The sequence below is a fragment of the Chrysochloris asiatica genome, unplaced genomic scaffold (assembly GCF_000296735.1).
Source record: "Chrysochloris asiatica unplaced genomic scaffold, ChrAsi1.0 scaffold00241, whole genome shotgun sequence".
Lineage (NCBI taxonomy): Eukaryota > Metazoa > Chordata > Mammalia > Afrosoricida > Chrysochloridae > Chrysochloris > Chrysochloris asiatica.
Genome location: NW_006408759.1, coordinates 1,089,566 through 1,112,797, shown reverse-complemented (window position 1 = coordinate 1,112,797; position 23,232 = coordinate 1,089,566). Strand labels below are relative to the sequence as shown.

Genomic DNA, 23,232 nt, shown 5'->3' with positions numbered 1-23,232 from the left:
GTTTGTTCCTCCAATTAGCCATTTCTTATAAAGTACCATTTCTTTAAAGGAGTGTGAGGAGGTTAGTACACACACAAATAGTAACAGTAGCAGCTAGAAAAAACCTGCTTGGAATTGGAGTAAGGCAGACCTGGTGTGAAGCTTGACTTCAACACTAATGGGATTTGAGATCTTAGGGAAGTTGCTCATTTTTTATTTTTTGAAAAATGAGAATAAGAATGATATGTACCTGCTAGGACTGTTGTGAGGATTTAACAAGTACTAGGTGTATGAAGTTACTGGTAGCGTAGTGGTTACACAAGGAGCTCTGGTAGTGTAGTGGTTATGAATCTGGCTGCTAATCTCAAGGTCAGCAGTTTGAAACTACCAGCTGTTCCACGGGAGAAAGATGAGGCTTTCTGCTCCCATAAAGATTTACAGCCTCGGAAACCCTGCACAGGGTCACTATGAGTCGGAACCAACTCCACGGTACTTAACAACAAGGTGTATGAATGGCAAAAAGTAGGTACTGAACATAGCATTAGATATTACTGCTAGTTTTTCTCATTATCATTTGGGTGTAAAATTACTTCATGTTTGTTCCCTCTGGTCTTCCACACTTCCAAACAGATGAGATAGGATTTGAGAAAAGGCAATGGTTCCTGACCCCAAAATGTTCCAGCTTACAGGGGTAAAGAGGTAAGTAACTACAATGCAACATGATAGGAGCCATACTAGATTTATACATACATATTGTGCAATCTAAAAAAATTAATTTTGCTAGAAATGGTCCATGTATAATACTCCTATGTATTCTACCCAGTTCCTTCAACATAGACTTACAATAAATATTTGCTAATGAGAATGACAGAATCTTTCTAGAATGCTGCCTTAGGGGATCTCAATAAAGCAAATGGTTTCTAGGATAAACCACATGAAACTGAGATTCTTTAGGTCCTTTAGCAGAAAACTCCCTTGGATGAAATTCAAGACAAATCTTTCTTATTTAGGATTCTACTTTCTAGCAAATGGTGCTATAGTTTAATTCCAGTATCATAATAAATAATCATTATTATATACATGGAAAAGATAATTACTTGGGCCTACTGGGAAGCTGAAGAAAATGTAGTGATCGAAAAGCATCAAAGTAAAGCCAATTATCTTAGTACTGGGTTCACACCATAAAAACAATCTAAGATTTATAAGGAAACTAAGATTCATTACCTGTTGGCATCAGTTCAAGACAGCGCTTTTAGATATTTCTTCATACAACCAAAAAATATTAAAAAAAAAAACAAAAAAACTCAATGAGAGATAATTATAATATATTTGACTACTGCAATAGAGCTACTAAGGAACCCTGCTGGCTCAGTGGATTAAGCACCACTTAGTGGACTGCTAACTGGAAGGTCAGTGGTTTGAAACCCACAGCTGCTCCATGGAAGAAAGATGAAGCAGTCAGCTTCAGTATAGATTTATAGCTCCCTATGGACTAATGGATCATGTGAACATTAGTCTCCATTACTCAGAGAACAGAAAAACTAGATGCTGTCTGGTTTTCACTACCAACCGCTCTGAAAGGAATCACATTAGAAGGTCCTGAATAGAGTGGGAGAAAATGGGGAACAAAACTCAAAATCATAAAAAAAAGAAATCCAGTCTTACTGGTCAGACAGAGATTGGTGGAACGCTGAGACTATGGCCCTTGGTCACCCTTCAGGTCTGGAAGTGAACTTACCCTGACTCAACTTTCAGCCAAGCAACTGGTGGGTATATAACGAGGACACTATGAATGAGGCACACACACCAGAGACTGTCAACTATTTGAGATCAGAAGGACAACATTTACCGAAGGACAAAATTCAGAAGTTGGGAAAGAAGAAGGAATGTTAACAGGAAACAGGGAGGAAGTGGAAAAAGTGATGTTACACTGAGCAGGTTGCAACCATTGAGATGAAATGAAGTGTGTGATTTATTAGATGAAAAGTGATGATCTGCTCTGTTGTTGTTGTTATGTGCCATGGAGTCGGTTCCGACTCATAGCGACCTTGTACAGGGTTTCTGAGGCTACAAACCATTTAACTCGTAAAAAGTTAAAAAGAAAAAGTAAGTAATAAAATGTTACGGCCCCAGAAACCCTGTAGAGCATTCTACTCTCTCTGTAGGGTCACTATGAGTTGGAATTGACTCAATGGCAGTGGATTAGAGTTTTGTCTTTTTGAACCTGCTCTAGTCCTATAGATCAATTACCTTAATAAGTTCTAAGGAGCTCTGGTAGAGTAGTGGCTACAAGTCAGGCAGCTAACCTTGAGGTCAGCAGTTCGAAACGACCAGCCATTCCATGGGAGAAAGATGAAGCTTTCTGCTCCCATAAAGATTTACAGCCTGGAAAAACCTATGCAGGGTTGCTATGAGTTGGAACCAATGCCACAGTATCCCACCACCACCAATAAAATTAGTCATTTCCACTGAGGCCTTTCTATGTGTGAGATAGGCACTCATCTTTTTTTTTGTTTTAATTAGAGGGAAGATGCATAGGAGGAGAAAGAGGGAGAAGAATATGATAGTGGAAGGTAACAAACTTTGGATCCAAATGCTAAATACTTCATTCTTTCTGATTTAATGTCATTATCACAAACAGCTAATGTTCATCCTTTCACCTAGGAAGCCAACAGTCACGACTACTGAAACCATACATGTGCCAGGTGCTCAGTTAAATGCTGGCTTTGACTGGCCCCTGCTCTTACGAAGCTCACTGTATAGAAGAGAAGCCTTTGTCCTCAGCCAGGAAGCACTCCACCATTTACCATGGAGAGGCTGAGGAGACAAAGAGGCTTAGTAACTTCTTAGGGAGCTGTTTGGCCTCAGAGAGTCCAATTCTACCCTAGAGGATTAAAAGGCAACACTATGTGGATTTCCTTTCTCTGTAGCCGGTAGGTTCTCGGAGGCATATATACATATGCCCTATTATGTACACACATACAAGCACAGAAAAGCTTGGTTACTGACAGTGCTTTTCCAGGATTTGAAAAGCCAAAGTGATCAGCTGTGAAGTACTAGAACTAGTTTTATCTGAAGTAAGGTGGCCTGTGTCCTTGGTTTCTGGGAAATCACCAAGGAGCGAATGGAGAACTTTGGTCTGGGACTTCCAGGCCATACCTGAGCATTGTGTTAATGAGACCTGTCCAGACTAGAAAAGACTCACCCGAAAGTTCAATATCAGGTAGTCTCAGGAAGCATGACTTAGCCTATCATGTAAGCCTGGCTAATAAAAGCCTTGAACACAGATGCTCAGAGAGCTTCCTGGTTGAGCACCTCCTAACACACTGGGACACAGAAGCTTTGTGTTGGGAAGTCCACCCAGACCTCGCCTTCTGTGCCTCTTTACAGTATCTTTTTCTACAATAAACCTGCAGTTCTAAGCATTATAAAACTTTCTTTGAGTTGTTCTAGCAAATTATTGAACCCAAAGGGGTAGTAAGAGCCATTAGGTCAGAAAGCAGGGATGTTGTGTGAATTCCTGAGTTTGCAACTGGCATCTTAAAGGGTAGTGGGAAACCAGACCCAAATTTGAGACAAGTCAGAAGATTGGGGTATTATCTAAACTCCCCAAACTTTCAGCTGTTATCTACCTATTTGACAATGTCTTTTTAACTTGTAAGCAAGCTCTGACCTAGCTCACCATGGCTAGGGTATGAGAGAGTCACAGGGGTGTCTGACAATGAGGATAAAGAAGGAAAAAGGTGGGGAATAGATCAACAGCCACATTTGGAGGACTGGATTCATGCTGATCCTTAAGATACATCATCTAATCCAACTTGTTAAGGGTTTTTTGTTTTGTTTTTACAGTTTTTATTGTGAATTGAGTGAAAGTTTAGAGGGCAGATCATCAGTGTTACATTTAACAAATCATACACTTTGCTTCATTACAATGATTATAATCCCCTCCATATATCATCAGTTAATTTCTCTCTGTTCATTTTAGCTTTCCCCTCCGCCCCCCGAAACACTCAGGCATATATAATAATTTACACCACCAAAGGGCACGTTCTGAAAGTCTGCCTCCTGGCTGCCAGCTCTCAGTCCCTCTCTTTTCTATGAATCTTAGAGTCCTCAGCTGCTCCCTCTCTCTCCATGTCCTCATCTCTGCCTCCATTAATCCAACTTGTTTTGTAGATGAAACTCACAGAGGTCAGCTAAGTTGCTGAGTCACACACAGCCAGGAAGGGAAGAGATAGAACTAGAATTCTGGTCTTCTCATCTCAGCCCAAGGTTTGGTTCAGCATGCCATACTAACAGAGAAAATAAACATGCTGTTTTGCTGGAGTAAGGGAATGTACGATATATTTAACAACTAATCCAGCAAGGGCACTGACTAAGCATTAGAGAATGTTAAGCTATACGCAGTGCATTCTGGCTGTTTCTACACCTAAGGTTACACCTGGCAAGAGCTCTAATTCTTAGCCTGATCACAATGGCCATCACTGAACTCTCCCAGCTGCTCCATTTCCATGAAGAAAATTGTGCCTTTACATGATGGCATGTCTAGTCTAACCCCTCTCTCGATTCAATGAGCAAAAGAAAGAGAAGAGAGAGACAGTATGTGTGCTCAGACAACAGAGGGCTGCCACATGGGAACAAGATGACAAAAAGGCTGATTGCTGTTAATGCGCATTCATCTTTCAGAGGCAGTGTAAAATGAACGCCATGATTAAAGGCATTATCCAAATCACAGCCACGGCCTTGAAACAGACACCAGGCGTGGGTGGAGGAAACAAGATGGGAGGCTCTCCTTTCCCAAGCCTGGCATCAGAAGAATCAGATCTAGGAAAGACCTGTTAAAGCGCTTCTTCTCTGGGCCATCTGGAAAGTGAATCTACACCCAAGATTACCAAGGATGGAGTTTCAAAGTGAATATTAAGGCCCCATCAATTTCCTCTGGGAGACAATTCTCCAGCTTACCTTTCAATTACTTGGTAGAAGAAGACAGGTTTCTCTCCCAGTTAATACCTCAGCACGTTGTCATCCTATGTGTTATGTGAAAGGCAAAATACGTCAACTTTCTAACTTCAGTTTTCTTACATGCCAAGTGCATATAGTACATGATACAAGGAGAGACATTGAAATGGGAAATAAGACTGTCCTCAAAGAGCAAAACAATGAAGTCACCATACTGAACCAGATCAGAGCTATATAAAGTTATTAAAAAGGGGACAGAACAGCACTTTTGACAAGATGGTGGACTAGGCAGACACATCACGCAGACCCTCTAAAACAAAGACATGAGAGACAAAATGAAATAGACACTGGTAAGAATTCGGGAAAACTGAACTTCACAGGAAAGGTCAGATAAGTGGATTCAATGCTTGCTGGGAGGAGAAGCTGAGCAGGGATAGCATGAGAAGGAGACTGACTGGTGAACAGCTGGCCAGATGCTACTCGACCACCTTGTGAGAAGTTTTGGCAACAGAAGGTGGCCTGTAAGAGCAGAGTTATCCAAGTGTCTGGGAAAGGTGCAATTCCTTTTTGTTTCCCCTGGTGACCAGAGGAGTGACCACGCAGACCCTGCTGTCCAGGAGTTGGGAACCACATGGTTGGTTGGGAGCCACGCTAGTGTGAGGTGGGGCCTGCTATACCTCTCTGGTGTGCTGCTTTGGTTCCTGGATTCAGGCAGCCTCCACTCCAGACCTACAGAACTTACAGAGTCACCAGACCAGCATTAAACAATCATCTTGCTCCCAGCTTCACTATGGTCTTAAGAGACACTGAAAACAGCTCCATCAAGGCTCTCCAAGAACTAGATAACACATATAACACTGAGGCCAATAGGAACTCCATCTAGGGCCAGGAACTCTGCTGTCACATCCCTTTTACACCCACCTTGTGAGCTTCTTGGTTTACAGGAGCCCCCAATTTTTTCCTCTCTAGGTCCAACAGCTGCACAGTTTTTTGATGTGTTTTGTATTTTTCTGGAGGTTGGTTTTTTTTTTTTTTTTGCTTCATTGTTTTCATTTATTTCTTTCTCCTCCTTTTACTTCTGTTTCCATTCCCCTGAATGTTACCCTTTCTATCTCTGCTTTTGAGTTTCCTTCTTCTGTTTCTCATCACCCCTCTTTATTCACTTTTAATCTTTCTTTATTACTCCTTATTTTCATCTTCCCTCTCCCTGGTTTTCCAATTTATTTTATTTCTTCCATTTATATCCTCTCTTATTTTTCTATCCTATAAACTCCATTTTCCTGTTCCTCTTTTCCCTTTTTAGCTATTCTTAAGTTTGTTGGTTTTCAATTTCTTTGATATTTTTCTCTTTCATAGCTCCATTTCCCTGTTTCTCTTTAGATTTTATATTTATTATGTTTTTTTCCCCACACAGATGCCTATTTTTATCTATTTTTTTCTGCTTATTATTTTCTCTTTTCATTGTTGGTCCCTTGTTTGTTTATTCTGTTTTGTCTCCTTGTGTATGTGGGGGTGGGGTGGGGTGGAGGGTTTTCTCTTTCCTTCTTGGCAGGCTACAGCAATCATACCATACAACCCAGCCACAACCATACCCTCTGTAGTTCCACCCACTGGGCAAGAGCTTCTATACCACTCAATCAATGATAGACAATAGCCAACAACAGCCAAGTCTACCCTAAACTGAGGTACATGAATGGCAAACAAGAATGGTGCTTACGCTTCCATTCTCTAACTTTACCCACAGAAGACAGTTGGTGAAAGTGTAAGAATAAATCAACATACAATCATCAATTAAATACAAATACGACAACCCCACAAGACCGTACAGACAACAGACAATTTTAGCTCATATGAAGAAATAAAAGAGAATGGTTCAAACAAATGACCAAGATGCAGAGACAGAAAATGTTTCTGAGGAAGAAAAAGTAATGGAACTAACTGAAAAAGAATTCAAAAGAATGCTATTTAGGTACCTTCAAAGGATTGATAGGAAGACTAAGGAAAGCAAGGAAAATACAGAAAAAATTTAGAAGAATTCAGGAAAACACATATAAAATAAGTGCAACTTTGAAACAATACAAAACATGCAACTAGAATTCCAGAAGATTAATTCTAAATATTGTAGAAATGGACAATACACTGAAAGGGTAAAGAAGCAGCTTTGAAGCAACTGAAGCTTGAATTAGTGAGCTTGGTGATAAATTTCTCAATACCAGTATACTAGTATATCTAAATATTTATAAAACATGCAACTGTGGGCTAATGTGTCAGACTGCAAAGTCAAGTGGTTCAAGCTCACTAGCTTCTCCTTGAAAACCTGATACAGGGTCCCTATGGGTCAGAGTTAACTCAAAGGCACTTAACAACAACAACAACAAGTATACTAGAAGAACAGAAAAAAAAGAATGAAAAAACTCCAAAGAAAGTCTTAAGAGTTATATGGGACACCATGCAGATGAACGTTTATGGGTGATCGGAATTCCAGAACAGAAAGCAACAATAAAAAGCACAGAGAAAATTGCCAAAGAGTTGTTGGAAGAAAAGTTACCCAGCATCATGAAAGGCAAGAAGATAAGCATACAAGAAACTGAATAAAGTCAAACAGGATAGATCTCAAAAGAAAATCACCAAGTTATATCATAATCAAACTTTCCAAAACCAGACAAGGAACGAGTCGTGAGAGCAGGTTGGGAAAAATGAAAAGTTACTTACAAAAGAGAACCAGTAAGACTAACTCTGTTTTCTCAGCAGAAAACATGCAGGCAAAAAGGTAATGGGATGACATACACAAAACTCATAAAGAAAAAAATTTGCCAACCAAGAATCACATACCCAGCAAAGCTGTCCCTCAGATACGATAGAGATATTGGGCCATTTCCTGATAAATAAAAATTAAAAGGAACTTGTAATGACAAGACCAACTTTACAAAAAATTCTAAAGGATGTTCTTTGGACTGAGAATCAACCACAGCAGACAACAACTTGAGATTACCATATATGGCAACACCACCCAAAACACAATCCAAATACGTTGTTGTTGTTAAGTGTTGTTGAGTCGGTTCCAACTCATAGCAACCCTGTATAGGGTTTCTGAGGAGCAGCTGGTGAGCTTGAACCTCTGACCATTAGTTCAAACTGACCTTGCAGTCCAGTGCATTAACCCACAGTGCCACACCAGGGCTCCAGATATAGCATTATTTAAAGTAAAACAAACCTACAAGAGGAAAAATAGAAAACAAGAGATAACAATTTATAATGAAGTCAACTATAGATGAAACAGAGAAGATACAGAACTCCCTCCAAAACGGTAAGAAAGTCAAGTAGATTTCAAGATAAAATAGACCGTCTAAAATAGGGAAAAATTTAATAAATTACAGGGTAACCTAAAATATACCCTGAACATTAATATACACCTGCACATTAAAAAAAAAGAAAGAAAACCAGAAAGACTTAGTAAACATTAACACAACAGAAATGAAAAGTAAACCCACAAACAAAATTAACTCAGCATAGAAAATTATGTGGAACAAAGAAACCAGCAGCACCCCCCCACACACACACACACAAAACCACACAGCAAAATGATGCAATCAATTTATACCTATTGATAATTACACTGCATTTAAATGGATTAAATACATCAGTCAAGAGATAGAGAATGGATAAGAAAGCATGATCCTTCAATATGCTATCTACAAGAGACTCACCAAAAAGAAAGAAACAACTAAATGTTCATCAACAAAATAATGGTTAAACAAACTTTGGCACATATACACAATGGAATACTATGCAACACTGAAGAATAACAATGAATGTGAAACACCTCACAACAACGATGGACCTGGAGGACATTATGCTAAGTGAAGTCAATCACAAAAGGACAAATGTTGTATTTGACCAATGTTGTAAAAAAGTAAAGAAAAGATTTTATTAAAAGAAACAATCTATGATGGTTATGGGAGGAGAGAGGGGGTAAATTATTTATGGGCTAGAGGGCAGACACATGTTAACATGGATGACAGAGCAGGCAATATACAACACGAGGGAGTTTAGCAGAGCAAAGATGAAGGCAATGGTAGACACAGAGAAGAATGCAATAGTTAAAGTGAATAGAGGTAAGTACTGTTAACTGATGGTACATGGAGAGGACTGCAATCATTGTAATGAAGCAAAGTATGTAATTTGCTAATGTAAAGCTAATGATCTGCTCTGTCAACCTTCACTCAATTCATAATAAAAACATCCCCAAAGACAGCAGATCTTGAAATGGAATCTAATTGAAAACAGACCAAGAATATGTCAGTCAGAAGTATGTGACGGTTGGCGTGGTCATCCATGGGAGTAAATGCTCAGTCTAACACATTCCATGTGACCAACAAGGCCACTATGAGCATCCTGTGGGCCATCTACTGTGGAGTCCAAGGCCCCGAAGCATTCCTGTCATAGAATTTGCTGCCCCGTTCTATTGCTCTAATAATTTGCCTTCTCATATCATTTGTGTCTCATAAAAAGATGTGCTTGTCAGGCTAATGAAAATATCTGGTATGTGAGACTTCTATTTGTCAAAGGCATTTAAGAAACTGATGATTTAATTTCTATATCCACCTGTTTTGAGTATGCTAGTGTGGGTTAGCATCCCAAAGTTCTTAACTTCAACACAGAGATGAATCTGGGCTTCTGACTCTGAAAGGCTGGCAGCTCAGCCCCTGGCCAGGGATGAGTTCTGGGAGGGAAGCACCACTTTGACTCTGCGGCTAGTTTCTTCAGGTGCTAAGAGACACGTCCATAAAGACTTCCTTCACAGCAGTGATAATGGATTTGAAAGTACCCACAAATGGAAATGAGCCACCACTTCCCTGTCATGTAATGAACTGAGTAAAGCTAGCAGACACATGTGGCAAAAAGCAAAGTTGGGGTTCAGCCTGGTTCTCTGACTCATGAGCTTGGGTTAGGTTGACTCAGTTGTTTCTCTGACGATATCTCTCTTGTTCTTAAATTCACACTGTCATTATCCATAATTTCTCTAACTGGGGCCCAGAGGGGCCTCACCTATTTGATAGGCCTCAGATCTTCAGCAACTATCCCTACTGAGAAGACAATACAAATTACCTCATGTGCATATATGTGGGGTGGGGCTGGGGGATAGAAAGAATATCCCCGTAATAAGAACCAGATGGGAACTGCAGTGCCTACAGTAGAGATTTATAGAGCCAAAGACACTTAGTGCATTATTACAAATTCCATACTTCTAGATTTTGAAAGGGTTTCTTCATCAGTGGTACTGTTGTTGTTGTTGCAAGTGCCATCGAGTTGATTCCGATCCATAGCGACCCTGTATAGGTTTCTGAGGAGCGACTGGTGAGCTTGAACTGACGACCTTGTGGTTCAAAGCAACTTTGCAGTCCAATGTATTAGCTCACAGTGCCACACCAGGACTCCAGCAATAGTACTATTGGGCTTCAAAAAGTTTATGGAAAAAACGGAATGAAGAGATAATGGAATTTTTCTACAAGTCTTTTGAAGCTCCCTCGTATATCATGTTATATTTTTCCCTTCTAGCCTCATAGCCACTCAATACTTTCTAAAACCATCCCTAAAGGTTGTTAGGGAGTGTAAGAGAGCACATTTTGGTTTAATATATGGGAGACATTTGTAGCTGTCCAGAGATGAAATGTGTCGCCTCAGAAAGTAGTGAATTTCTCATCATTGGAGATGAAACACATATACATTGTTGTTGTTAAGTGCCGTCGAGTCAATTCTGACCCATAGCGACCCTGCATAGGGTTTCCGAGGAGCAGCTAGTGAGCTTGAACTGTCAACCTTACATTTAGGCAATGTCTTTTCCAATATAAGACCTTGGATCGATAAGATGACTACCCTTTAAGATCACACTCACCATTTGATTCCCCAAGTTTATGCTGCCTAATGTGTCGCTGTGGGGTTTTGGTGTGGCATGGTAGGATAAGCACTGAACTGCTAACTGTAAGGTTGGCGGTTCAAAACCACCAGCCGCTCCTCAGAAACCCTGTACAGGGTCACTAGGAGTCAGAACTGACGTGATGGCACTTAACAACAACAGGGTGTTGCTATAGGATACTCACCAGCCTGCTAACCATTAGCAAGGTCAGAAGTTCAAATCACCAGCTGCTCTGTGGGAGAAAGAGGAGACTTTCTGCTCCCGTAAAGATTTACGGTCTTGGAAACCCTATACAGGGTGGCTATGGGTCAGAATCCACTCGATGGCAGGGAGTTTGGTTTGGCCTGGAGTACTAAGTACCTATCTTTGCCTTCCATAACCTCCAAACTCAACACCTTGAGTTTGTCTTGAGTACCATTTGAATTAAAATCAACTTAGGTGTGGATTGAAAGGCAGCCCAGACTACAACAAATATGAAACAAAAGCACAAAAATAAATAAATAAAACAAAGGTATCTGCGGAGTCAAGAAACAAACAAAAAGGGATCTCCTCACATACCTTCAATCAACCAGACACTTTTTAAAATCCAGAAACACATCCCCTATTATGCAAATCTAGACTTTCCAAGGTGTTAACATAATTCTTTCACAATACATACTCACAACTAACACTAAACAGTCAAGTGTTTAAACAACATATGCTCACTTGTTTGTCTCACCCCAAACCACAGGAATACCCATTGCACTGTAGAGCTCAACACCTCCTTCCTTTTCCTCCCACCCTATTTGCACAATGAACTGCAGCTAAGTTTTAGGGTATTAGTAAAATATGCTGAAGCAGCAGAAATTGGTACAGGATGACACAAAGTTACACAATGGGGCTAGATGTCATCTCAGATGAGACTAATTGTTCCTCTGACAGAGGGAGAAGCCACCAAAGGAACCTCCTCTTGTCCACTCCTTCCAATGAACCCTGTTACTTAACAGGTATCACTGACATTGGAAGTATGCCCCAAGGTAAGATTCAAAGGTAAAAGTATCAAAATGAGGAGAGGTATTTGCATGAGCGGATGATGGGAGACGGTGTCTATCACTGGTGGACAGACAAAGGTGTATGCCTCACTCTCTGCTCCAGGGGGCAGCTTCTTAATGCTGTGGCTGGTCAGAGAGGATGACCTTTCTCTCCAGTTAAGAGAAAGATTCTGTTTCGACAATGACCTAGAAGGAAAAGGTGCTCTACACCTACTTTCCTGGTTTCTCTTCTCTTCATGGTTTCTGGTTCAGAGCCACTTACCTTTTTCTTCTTCTTCAGAATCACTTTCACTCCATCTACTGAAACCATAATGCTCACTTTCTTCTTCTTGATGTTCTTGGCTTTAAATTCATACTGCAAAGGAGAGAAAAACAAAGAAACACAATCCAATTAGATTCGTGCATCTGCACAGTTCCGGTTAGTTCATAGGTTGGAAAAAAGAGGTTGCACACAGCCTATCATGTTGGCCTGTTGCTTTTGTTGTTGTTGTTGTTAAGTGCCATCAAGTTGGTTCCAACTCACAGTTGTATAAGGTTTCCAAGGAGTGGCTGGTGAGTTTAAATTGCTGACCTTGTGGTTCAAACTGACCTTGCAGTCCAATGCTTTAACCCACGGTACCACTCCAGGACTCTGTGTTGGCCTAGCTCATGAGGATATAGAGCACCTCAGGGAACATAAAAGCAGTATATGCCTGCAGTTAGGAACAGGAGTATTATATTGGAATTGTTGTTGCTAAGTTCCGTCGAGTCGGTTCCGACTCAGTGAATCTATATAGCATTTCCGAGCAGCAGCTGGAGGGTTTGAACCATAGACCTTATGGTTAGCAGTCTAGTGTTTATTCTATTGTGCCACACCAAAACTTCTAGGTTGGAACAGAAACTCAAAATGGTCATCAATTCCACTCCTCAATCATCAGGTAGGGCTACTGGAATGAACACAATTTATCTTAATGAGATGAAAATAGCCTACTTTCAAAATCTCATCAGAAATTCAAAACTTACCCTTGATGATTCATTTCACTATTTAACAACTTTTGCTGTTGGGCAAGTTATCCTTGTTGAGCAAGTTTTTCCTGTGGCTAACCAAATGCTACTACAACTCCATTCTATCCCTAATGAAGATTAAGGAGAACTGGCACAATCTTCCATGTCCAGAGTTTTTTTTACTAACTAAAATATAGTCATTAATTCGAAGTTGTTCTCTACAAATTTGGTTCTCAAATTCCTTTAATTATCTGTGGGGCAGTCTCCAAGTCCACCCACAGTTCTATTAGCATGAAGATGGTGGGGCTAGAGTGTATTCTGGCAAGGATCTACTGAATGATAGTCATGAAGAAATAAGTAACTCCTATATTCTAAATTCTTATGTGCAGTCCTGAACAGAGCTGCTCCAACTTCAGCCCTATATGGCTGGTAATGTCGGCCTCATCCTCAATCCCAGATCTTATGCTAGAATATTTGCTCATCCATAGCCATTTCTTAGACTTGTGTAACTATTTAACTGGTAGTATTTTTGTACATTCTCTTCCTTGAATTTCATTCTGAGCATGTTTCCAATTTATTAAAACCATTTTCATCTGGGTCCCATCTTGATATCACCACCTAGAAAACTTGCCTGGTTTGCTCTCTAATAAAAAATTTGGGTTATAGAATTTTGTCTTGTTTTATGTTAAGTGGCAGAGGACTCGTTACAAACACCCACTCTAACCCATAGTGCCCATGAGGCCCACTATTACCAACCGCCACCACCTAAACCTGAGAGACACCCATCCCATAGTTTATGCATCTCAAACTTATCTCTATAGTTAGTGTTTGATAACCTTTAAGACACATAAGAACTCAGAGTAGCCTATACTATCTAAATTCTATCCCTTTCTCTTGAAATATCAGCACATCTTCTCTTATTTTGCTATACAAGATTGCATTGATAATGCCCCCTTGGTTGTCCTTTTCCTATAGATAAGAACATGACCCTGCTAACTAAGGTAACACATTTTTCTCTATATTGTTGGGGCAGGTTTTTGTCCATTCACTACTGATTTGAGTTTCTAAGTGACAGCATCCTATGTCACTCCTCAGTCTGGTGGTCACGAATCTACTTTCTCAATCGCTCTCCACTGTTAAGTAAATCAGTTGCTGTCAAGCTGATTTCGACTCATGGTGACCATGTGTGTCAGAGTAGAACGGTGCTCCACAGGTTTTTCAACAGCTGATTTTCCAGAAGTGGATCTTCAGGACATACTTCTGAGGAACCGCTGGGTGGACCTGAACCTCTTTCTCGGTTAGCAGCTGAGTGTGTTAACTGCACCACCCAGGGATTCCACCCTATCAATAACTCTGCTTTTGATCAAGGGAGTTGAAAGAAGAGTAAATGCAGAGAAACATATGTGAAGGAGAAAAAACTTGAACGTCAGATTCTGCTTCAGCCAGGGAACTCAAAACCAATTAAGAGTAAGAAGAGAGAGAAGCAGGACATCTGACAAGATGGAGTGGTGAAGAAGACAACAGAACTAGAGTCTGGCTCAAGGCAGGACTTCAACCTTGTGTCAAATTTCTCTTTCGGTCAGTGGCAACCAGCCAACGAAAGCTCAAGTTGTGTCTGACTGGCATGCACTTTAGGGTAAGGCTAAAATTTGCAATGTGTACCTCTAACTGCATCATTAGGAGCAATTCTAAATGAACTGAAATTACTTTTGGGTGGGAGAACCAGCATGAGACTCTGCAAGTTAGCTGACTTTGGCCTTGTGCCTACTGGGAGAGGCGGACCAGCTATATTTCCTGACCACACCTGCATTTACCTCCGCTCACATAAGCCTTCAATAAACACCCTTCAACTGTACTTCCCTTCTGACCAGGTCTCTAAAATTATGGTACCTCCTGCTAGTTAAAGGGAGTGCTTAAAAGGGTACATTATTAATTATGAACTCAGATGAGCGTTTAGAGTCCCTGAAATACCCAGAGGTGGACAAAACTTGCCCTAGACAAGTCAGTGCTTGACTGTTGTATTGTCTTTGGTCTCTTCTAGTATGCTTCATTCATAAGCTCCATATAGTCTTTTTTTAGCATCAGAAACAAAGCAGCAAATATTAAGAACCTCCCTCTGCTAGGCACAGTGTTTTTCTCCCCAGCCCTAGTTTCAGAGAGCATTTTATCGCTAAGTCAGATCCCTAAATGTATCTTATTTCTAGGAGAATCTTGTAACTGAACACATCTCTTTCTCTTTTGTCAGGTTTGACTATTCTCTGGGACTTGTTTACTCAAGATCTCTCTCCCCCCCTCCCAACCCCAACAAGCCAGCTCACTCTCTGAGTACTAAAGTGTAACTATTTCTGTAGTGTTTTGACAACGTTGGCCATGCCTTTTAATATCCTGATCTATAAACGCAACAGACAACTAAACTTTCTCACTGGGACTGGAAAATAGCCTCTAATTTGGTTTGTGCACATGCTCCCAGCTGGCTCTTTCAGGGTCTTTTTGCAGAGTGACCATAAGGGAAAGCATGGCCAAATGGTTTCCTCTAGAATCTTAATGACAGGGACAACACAGGTGCACCTTACAGCAGCTGGTACAATGCTCTGGAGGGCTTTAAAATGAAGGCAGCATGAACTAGGACTCCTGATCCCATCTAAACTGCCAGTTCTACCTGAGTGCTTTTTATAAGGTTGGATATACTCTGCATCGTTTCCACCTGCCCATTGGTCAGATGTCCCAACTGCTTTTTAGCTGAAAAATTACTACCCAAATTGCAGTTCTATTGGAAATCATGAAATGGAAAGAAAATAAAGTATCTGAAATTTTTAAATGTTTTTTATCATTAAATAATTTGTTTATAGGGCAATTGCACTTCACTTGGATAACCAGGTACATAATGCGCTCATTCCAGGGAGAGAAAATGGATTTGGAGAGAGGGGAGGTAATGGAAATGACCAGAACAAAGGGGAGAAGGGACTCACAGGGACAGGCCCTCTTTTTCCCCAGTCTGTGTTGCTCCAAGGTGGAGACCTGCCCAGGCAGGCGGTTCAAGAGGAGCATCTGTGTTCCAGGGGATGGAGATCCAGTCTGCTTAGGTTTTGCCTGAGGCTGATGACCAAATAGGACTGCTGGTGCCACCAATTGCAGCTTAAGCCAGCCTGCCAACAAGCCCATGCCAACCCTGGAGTTTATGTCAGCAATTTTGGCCTCTTCACCCAATGTGGACAGGCCAACCTGGTACATTTGCTTTGGTAGTCAAGAGCCCCACCAGCAACAAGAGATTAAGTCCTACAGGGCATGAACTTTTAGGGACTAACACAATACAAAGTCCCTGAACACCAACTGCTGACCAGAAAGAATGACCAAGTTACAGTGTTTGCACAGAGCCTCAGAACCCTGTATTATGCTATCAGCCCTGGAACTTAATGTACTGTGCCAACCAGTGAGGCTCACCAAGGAAGGCTGGGCAGGGAAAGGGGCTCAGATCCAACAGGAGCCAAGAGTAAATACTCCACAAGTGGTATGAGTAAGTTAGCATTGACTGCAAGTCAGAAAAGTGCTGACAGACCAGCCATCTGGTTTCTCAATGTCTTCTGACTTCCCCAAGCTTCATTTTCCCTGAATCTCAGAGCTGCCTCCTCCGAAGCCTGTGTCTCAGTACCAGCCAGTGTCTGAGAAGGGAAGCAGAGACCAGCAAGAGCTCAGAAAGAGAAACAGTCAACGAAGTATTTAATGAAAGGACCAGCTAAACCTTGGGCTGGAGGCTTTACTGAAGAAATAAATGGCTTTCTTAGGGGTGTGGCCTGCTCCCAATATAATGGCCACGAAGGAGGAACTATCTCTCTTCCACTGGGGATCTGAGACTCTGCAATTGTGAGCCATTTCTTGGTAACAAACTTCTCTTTATATAAGCATCTATATGTTTTGCTGGCTTTGTTTCTCTAGAAAACCTGGCCTAAGATACATATCATACTTTTTAATACTTCTATGTTATTGCATTTACTGTTCCCTAAGCCTAGCAACTCTGTAGCGTAGTGGTTACGAATCAGCCTGCGAACCACAAGGTCACAGTTTGAAACTACCAGCTGTTCCGCAGGAGAAAGATGTGGCTTCTGCTCTCATAAAGATTTACAGCCTTGGAAATCCCGTACAGGGTCCCTATGAGTCGGAATCGACTCCGTGGCACATAACAACAACAACAAAGCCTAGGGTGCCTCTCCTCACTGTCTTCCTGGTGAATGCCTGCTTATTTTCAAAATGCCAGCTCTGACTTCTCCATAGTGAAACCTTGCAGGTCAACTCCATTGTCCCATGTCCTCCCAAAGAGCTGTCCATTCACTTGGTTACTGCAGCAATGTGCAAGGATTTGTGATCACTCACTGAGAACATGGGCTATAGCACCCACTTATGTGTACCCAGGAAAACAGCACCAGGATATAAGAGGGCAATCACTGCTGACAGAGATTATTCACAGACTAGAGAAAAGATGACACTTATACAAGGGTAATATATAACTTCAAGAGGCTAATTAATAACTTGTATTATTATAACAACACATAGATTCTTTTCCATGTGTACAGGGCTTTACAGAGATGTGATATTAAGTCTTCCATACTCCATCGCTCTTGACACAGAGCTGAACACCTTCTCTATGGCACATGTTTCATTACATGAAATAATTTTGAGCTGCCATTATTGGTTAAAGCCATTTTCAGTCATTTCACAGTACAGTTAGGGACAATGAATGGAGATAATCATGTAGATGAGTTTCTGTTCTCTAGGCTACCTAGGTTCCCGAAGTTCTAGCTCTTGGGCACATGGGGCCAGAATCTGAGGACTGGGCAACCAAGAGCTCTGATTATCCATGATACTGAAGTAGCTCAGTGATTTGCATTCTCTGTTCTATGAAACCTCATTAGTCCCAACAAAACAAAGACCAAAGCTGGTAATGAGTCCACATTCTAGAATGTCTATGTCAGTTATTCATTCCCATGTATCAACCTCAAAACCAACAGAGCATACCTTAACAATAGATGTATTAATGAAAGTTGGGCAAAAAATAATTCTCTATAAACTGAAAACTACTTAAAAGGAGCCAAAGGAGTTACTTTAAAAAGGAATAATCATTGTCACGGTACCATATTTATTAGAATTGGAGTATTTACTCAACTCTGCAGCGTCGCTAAAAAAACAACAACACCCAAACTCAAGTTCTAAATCCCATTTGGGATACCCAATGAAAGATTCCCTATCCCATATCCAGCAAATCTGGGATAGGGCCAAAATATGACACTGATGCAGGTAGTCCTAATTGACCCCACTTTTCAAAAACACTGCTCTGGGCCACAGAAGCAAATTACAAGGATTATTCCATGTTTTCATTTGCTTCAAAAATTGCCTTAGTGCAAGAGTTAAAAGAAACAGAAGTAAATACTGTTAACTAATGGTACATGGAGGGGATTGCAATTATTGTAATGAAGCAAAGTATATGATTTGTTGAATGTAAAACTGATGATCTGCTCTGCAAACTTTCACTCAGTTCACAATAGAAAGTCTTTTTAAATTGCCTTAAGCAAAATCAATATGTCTTGATCAGAGATGTGTGATTTTTCAAGTGTAGATTCTTTACTATCATTTTAAATACACAATGTTATAAAAGCATCCCTGCTATTATTGTCATACTTTTTTTTTTCCCAATGAAAGGCTGATAAAAAACTACAAATATTATGCTGGGAGAGAATTTTGCTAGGTGGTCAGTACCAGATGTTAATTGTCCTTTATATACTTTGTATGTTTAAAATATTTCATCAGAAATCTGTACAGCAAGTCTTGTGTTTCAAACATTTGGGACTACAAAAGTTGATGAGGCTTTTCATCTTATGAATGGAAAATCCAGTGCCCAGAGAGGGTAAAAAAGACTTTCCCTGGCCCATTAGCTAGAAAGCCAAGCTTGCAGCCCACATCTCCAGATGCTGGGCCTGCTCTTTATGTTGCTCAGAAGCCTGGCTTCAGGAAATAAAATGATTCATTCACTCTTCCATTCATTCACTACATGTTTAATGAGCTCTTTCATGAGCAGGTAATTCTATCTTAGTACGGGCAACAAGCAGAGGATGGCAAACTTACTAGAAATTAGCATCCTAGATCAGGAACATCCCCAAGCTCCTCAATGGAAAATCTATAAATACATCCCCCACCTCCAGTTTCCCCACACTGATCACACTGGTTTTCCTTGATGACTTCCAACCGTGTTCCACATCCAGAGACATGACAATAACCTGGAAAGAGTACAAAATGCTGAGGAAGCCAGAAAACATGGTAGAGGGGCTTTCTGAACATGAGGCAGGAAGCTTCCACATTCATTGTTGTTTGGAACAATGTAGAGTGTGGGAAGAGGTCCATTCAAACACAGATGTTCTGTGGGAGGGAGGCATTTTTCATGGTGTCAAGAGACCAGGGTGTTGGCAGTTATTGTTATTATTACTAAGTGCCTTCAAGTCAGTTCCAACGTATAGCGACCCTGTACAGGGTTTTCAAGGAGCGGCTGATGGGTTTGAACCACCAACCTTGCAGTTATCAGTCCAGTTTATTAGCAGAAGGCAAACACACTCTTGTATGGAAGACAGCGGTGGCCTCAAGTATTGGCAATTTAACACTGTGTACTCTGGGGAGTCGCTGATTGGCGGGCTGCTCCCTACAGAGAAGAGGCAAGACAGGCGCTGGGACACAGCCATCACTTTTCTGACTGGGAGCATGTTGACAGGTCATGGGGAGCTGAACAATATCCACAATGATTTAGGGACCCAAAGGGGTGATATATGAAGCACGATAAGTGCCACTCCTAATAACCCTCCACTGCTTCCAGGTGGCTTTCCCTCTGCTTTCTCTCAAAGCATTTCACAAATAAGTATAGAACCATTTTCAGTCATTTTTTTCCTTTAAGTAAAAACAGAGGCAGGGGAGAGTGGAGAGTTACAAATGAAAAATGAAACCCCAATACTGAATAATTCTAATCTTCTCCTCTATCTGGTATAGGAGCCAAGACCCTTTTCTAAATAGTTAATACAATGTACCATGTATTCTAATAAGGAGCCCTGTCAGCACTAAGCAAGGTTAGCTGCTCTGCGGGAGACATATGAGGCTGTCTGCTCCTGTAAAGATTTACAGTCTCTGAAACTCTGAAAAAATGTTCTTTGCCCTATGTAGGGTTGCTATGAGTCAGAATCAACTAAATGGAAGTGGGTTAGGTTTTGGTTTTCAGTTTTCATATAAGAAGAAAGACAAGATTAATGAAAATTGGCGATCACAAAAGGTGGGGTAGAACACATATAAACGTTTGTTGTTCTTGTTAAGTGCTGTCGAAGTCAATTTCAACCATAGCGACCCTGTATAGGGTTTCCGAGGAGTGGCTGGTGAGCTTGAACCACAGATCTTGTGAATCAAACCTACTTTGCAGTCCAGCACATTAACTAGGATGTCACACTGTTGTTGTTGGTAAGTGCCGTTGAGTCGGTTCTGACCCATACTGATGCTATATATAGGATTTCCGAGGCACGACTATTGAGTTTGAATCGCCAACCTCATGGTTCAAACCAACTTTGCAGACCACTCCATCAACTACAGTGCCACACCCGGACTCTATAGCATTGTTTACATAGTATGATTCATATCCACACACACACACACACACAAACCTGTATCTGTTGTTAAGAGCTGTCAAGTTAGTTCTGACTCATAGTGATCCTGTATAGGGTTTCCAAGGAGCAGCTGGTGGGTTTGAACCACCAATCTTATGGTTAGCAGTCTAATGATGATCCTGTAGTACCTAGTACCACACCAGGACTCCGTACCTGTATCTAGAAGGAATAATAATTTGACATATTTTAGTAGAATCATGAGTTTCTTCTGTAGACCCTCTAGTTATAAAACAAATGATGAATCCTCTTGTCTCGCTAAGGCTTGATTTACCTCTCTTTATAATGGGAACACCACCACTCATCTGTCAGTTTGTCATATTATGGTGGCTTGTGAGTTGCTATGATTCTGGAAGCTATGCCACGGGTATTTTAAATACCAGCAGGGTCACCCATGGTAGATAGGTTTCAGATGAGCTTCCAGACGAAGACAGACCAGGAAGAAGGAGAGGCAACTACTTCTGAATATTTAGTCACTGAAAACCTTAGGAATAGCAGAGAAAGACTGTCAGATACAGTGTCAGAAATAGAGCCTCACAGGTAGGAAGGCACTCAAAATACAACTGGGAAAGAGCTGCCTCCTCAAAGTAGAGTTGACCATGATGGCATGAATGGAGTAAAGCCCGTGGGAGTAAAACGCGGGGGACCTTCAATTGCTGATGGAGCACAATTCAAAATGAAGAGAAACAGCTATAAACATCCATTAATAATCTGAATGTAGAATGTACGAAGTATGAATCTAGGAAAATTGGAAATTGTGAAAAATGAAATGGAAGGCATAAACATGGATATCTTAGGCATTAGTGAGCTGAAATGGACTAGTATTGGCCATTTTGAATCTGACAACCACATGGTTTACTATGCTGGTAATGACAAACTGAAGAGGAATGGTGTTGCATTTACTGTCTAAAAGAACATATCCAGATCAGTCATGAGGTACAATGCCATCTGTCTGTGATTGGATACTATCCATGTGTCTAAAGGGAAGGCCAGTTAATACCACTATTATTCAAATTTACACACCGAAGACTAAATCCAATGAAGATGAAATAGATGAATTCTACCAACTTCTTCAATCTGAAATTGATTAAACATACAATCAAGATGTTTTGATCGTTACTGGTGATTGGAATGAAAAATTGGGAACAAAGAGGAAGAATCAGTAGTTGGAAAATATGTCCTTGGTTATAGAAATGATGCTGGAGATCGCATGATAGAATTCTGAAAAACCAATGATTTGTTCATTTTAAATAGCTTTTTTAGACAGTATAAGAGACAATTATACACATGGACCTCACCAGATGGAATACACAGATATCAAACTGACTACATCTGCGGAGAGAGATGATGGAAAAGCTCCCTATCATCAGTGAAAACAAGGCCAGGGGCAGATTGTGGAACAGACCATCAATTGCTCATATGCAAATTCCACTGATGCTGAAGAAAATGAATACAAGCCCTTAAGAGGCAAACTATGACCTTGAAAATATCCAACCTGAATTTAGAGATCTGAAGAACAGATTTGATACATTAAACACTAAAGATCGAAGACCAGAAGAGTTGTGGGATTACATCAAGAACATCATACAGGATGAATAAAAAAGTCATTAAGAAGACAAGAAAGAAGGAAACAACCAAAATGGATGTCAGAAGAGACACTGAAACTTGCTCTCCAAGCGTAGAGAAGCTAAAGCAAATGGAAGAAGTGAGGAGGTCCAAGAGCTGAACAGAAAATTTCAGAGGTCGCTCGAGAAGACAAAGTCAAATATTACAATAAAATGTGCAAAGATCAGGAGTCAGTATACCAAAAGGGAAGAACACGCTCAGCATTTCTCAAGCTGGAAGAACTGAAGAAAAAATTCAAGCCTCGATTTTCATTATTGAAGGATTCTCTGGACAAATTATTGAATGATTCAGAAAGCATAAAAAAAAAGATGGAAGGAATACACAAGAGTTATTGTATCAAAAGGAAATGGTTGATGTTCAAGCATTTCAAGAGGTAGCATATGATCAAGAGCCAGTGATACTGAAGGAAGAAGTCCAAGTTGCATTGAAGGAATTGGCAAAGAACAAGGCTCCAGGAATTGATGGAATAAAAATTGAAATCTTTCAAGAAAGTGAGACGGCACAGGAGGCACTCAATCATCTCTGCCAAGAAATTTGGAAGACAACTATCTGGCCGACTGACTGGAAGAGATCCGTATTTGTGCCCATTTCAAAGAGAGGTGACCCAACGGAATGCAAAAATCATCCGGCAATATCTTTTAGAATCCATTTGAGTACAGTTTTACTAAAGGTAATACAGAAACGGCTACAATCATTCATTGACAGAGAACTTCCAGAGGTTCAAGCTGGATTCAGAAGAGGACGTGGAAGGAGGGGATCTTGGCTGAAAGTAGAGAATACCAGAAAAATATTACACAAACGCTTTCTATTGTGTGGATCATGACAAGCCTTGGACAAGATTGCAAAGTATGAGTATTCCAGAACACTTAATTGTGTCCATGAGGCCCTGTACATAGATCAAGAGGCAGTTGTTCAAACAGAACATGGGAACATGTTTAAAATTAAGAAAGGTGTGTGACAAGGTTGTATTATTTCACCATACTTATTCAACCCGTATGCTAAGCAAATAATCCAAGAAGCTAGGTTAAATGAAGAAAAACATGGCATCAGGATT

General features: G+C 40.6%; 1 protein-coding gene across 2 annotated transcripts in view; it reads right to left on the bottom strand.

Moving 5' to 3' along the window:
• The window catches only part of NOS1AP (nitric oxide synthase 1 (neuronal) adaptor protein), a 489,841-nt gene that overhangs the window by 127,224 nt on the left and 339,385 nt on the right, over positions 1-23,232 (bottom strand). For both annotated transcript variants that reach the window (XM_006873421.1, XM_006873420.1), the window contains exon 3: positions 12,149-12,241. In XM_006873421.1, coding sequence (XP_006873483.1) covers positions 12,149-12,241 — 93 coding nt within the window. The remainder of the gene's footprint in view (positions 1-12,148; positions 12,242-23,232) is intronic.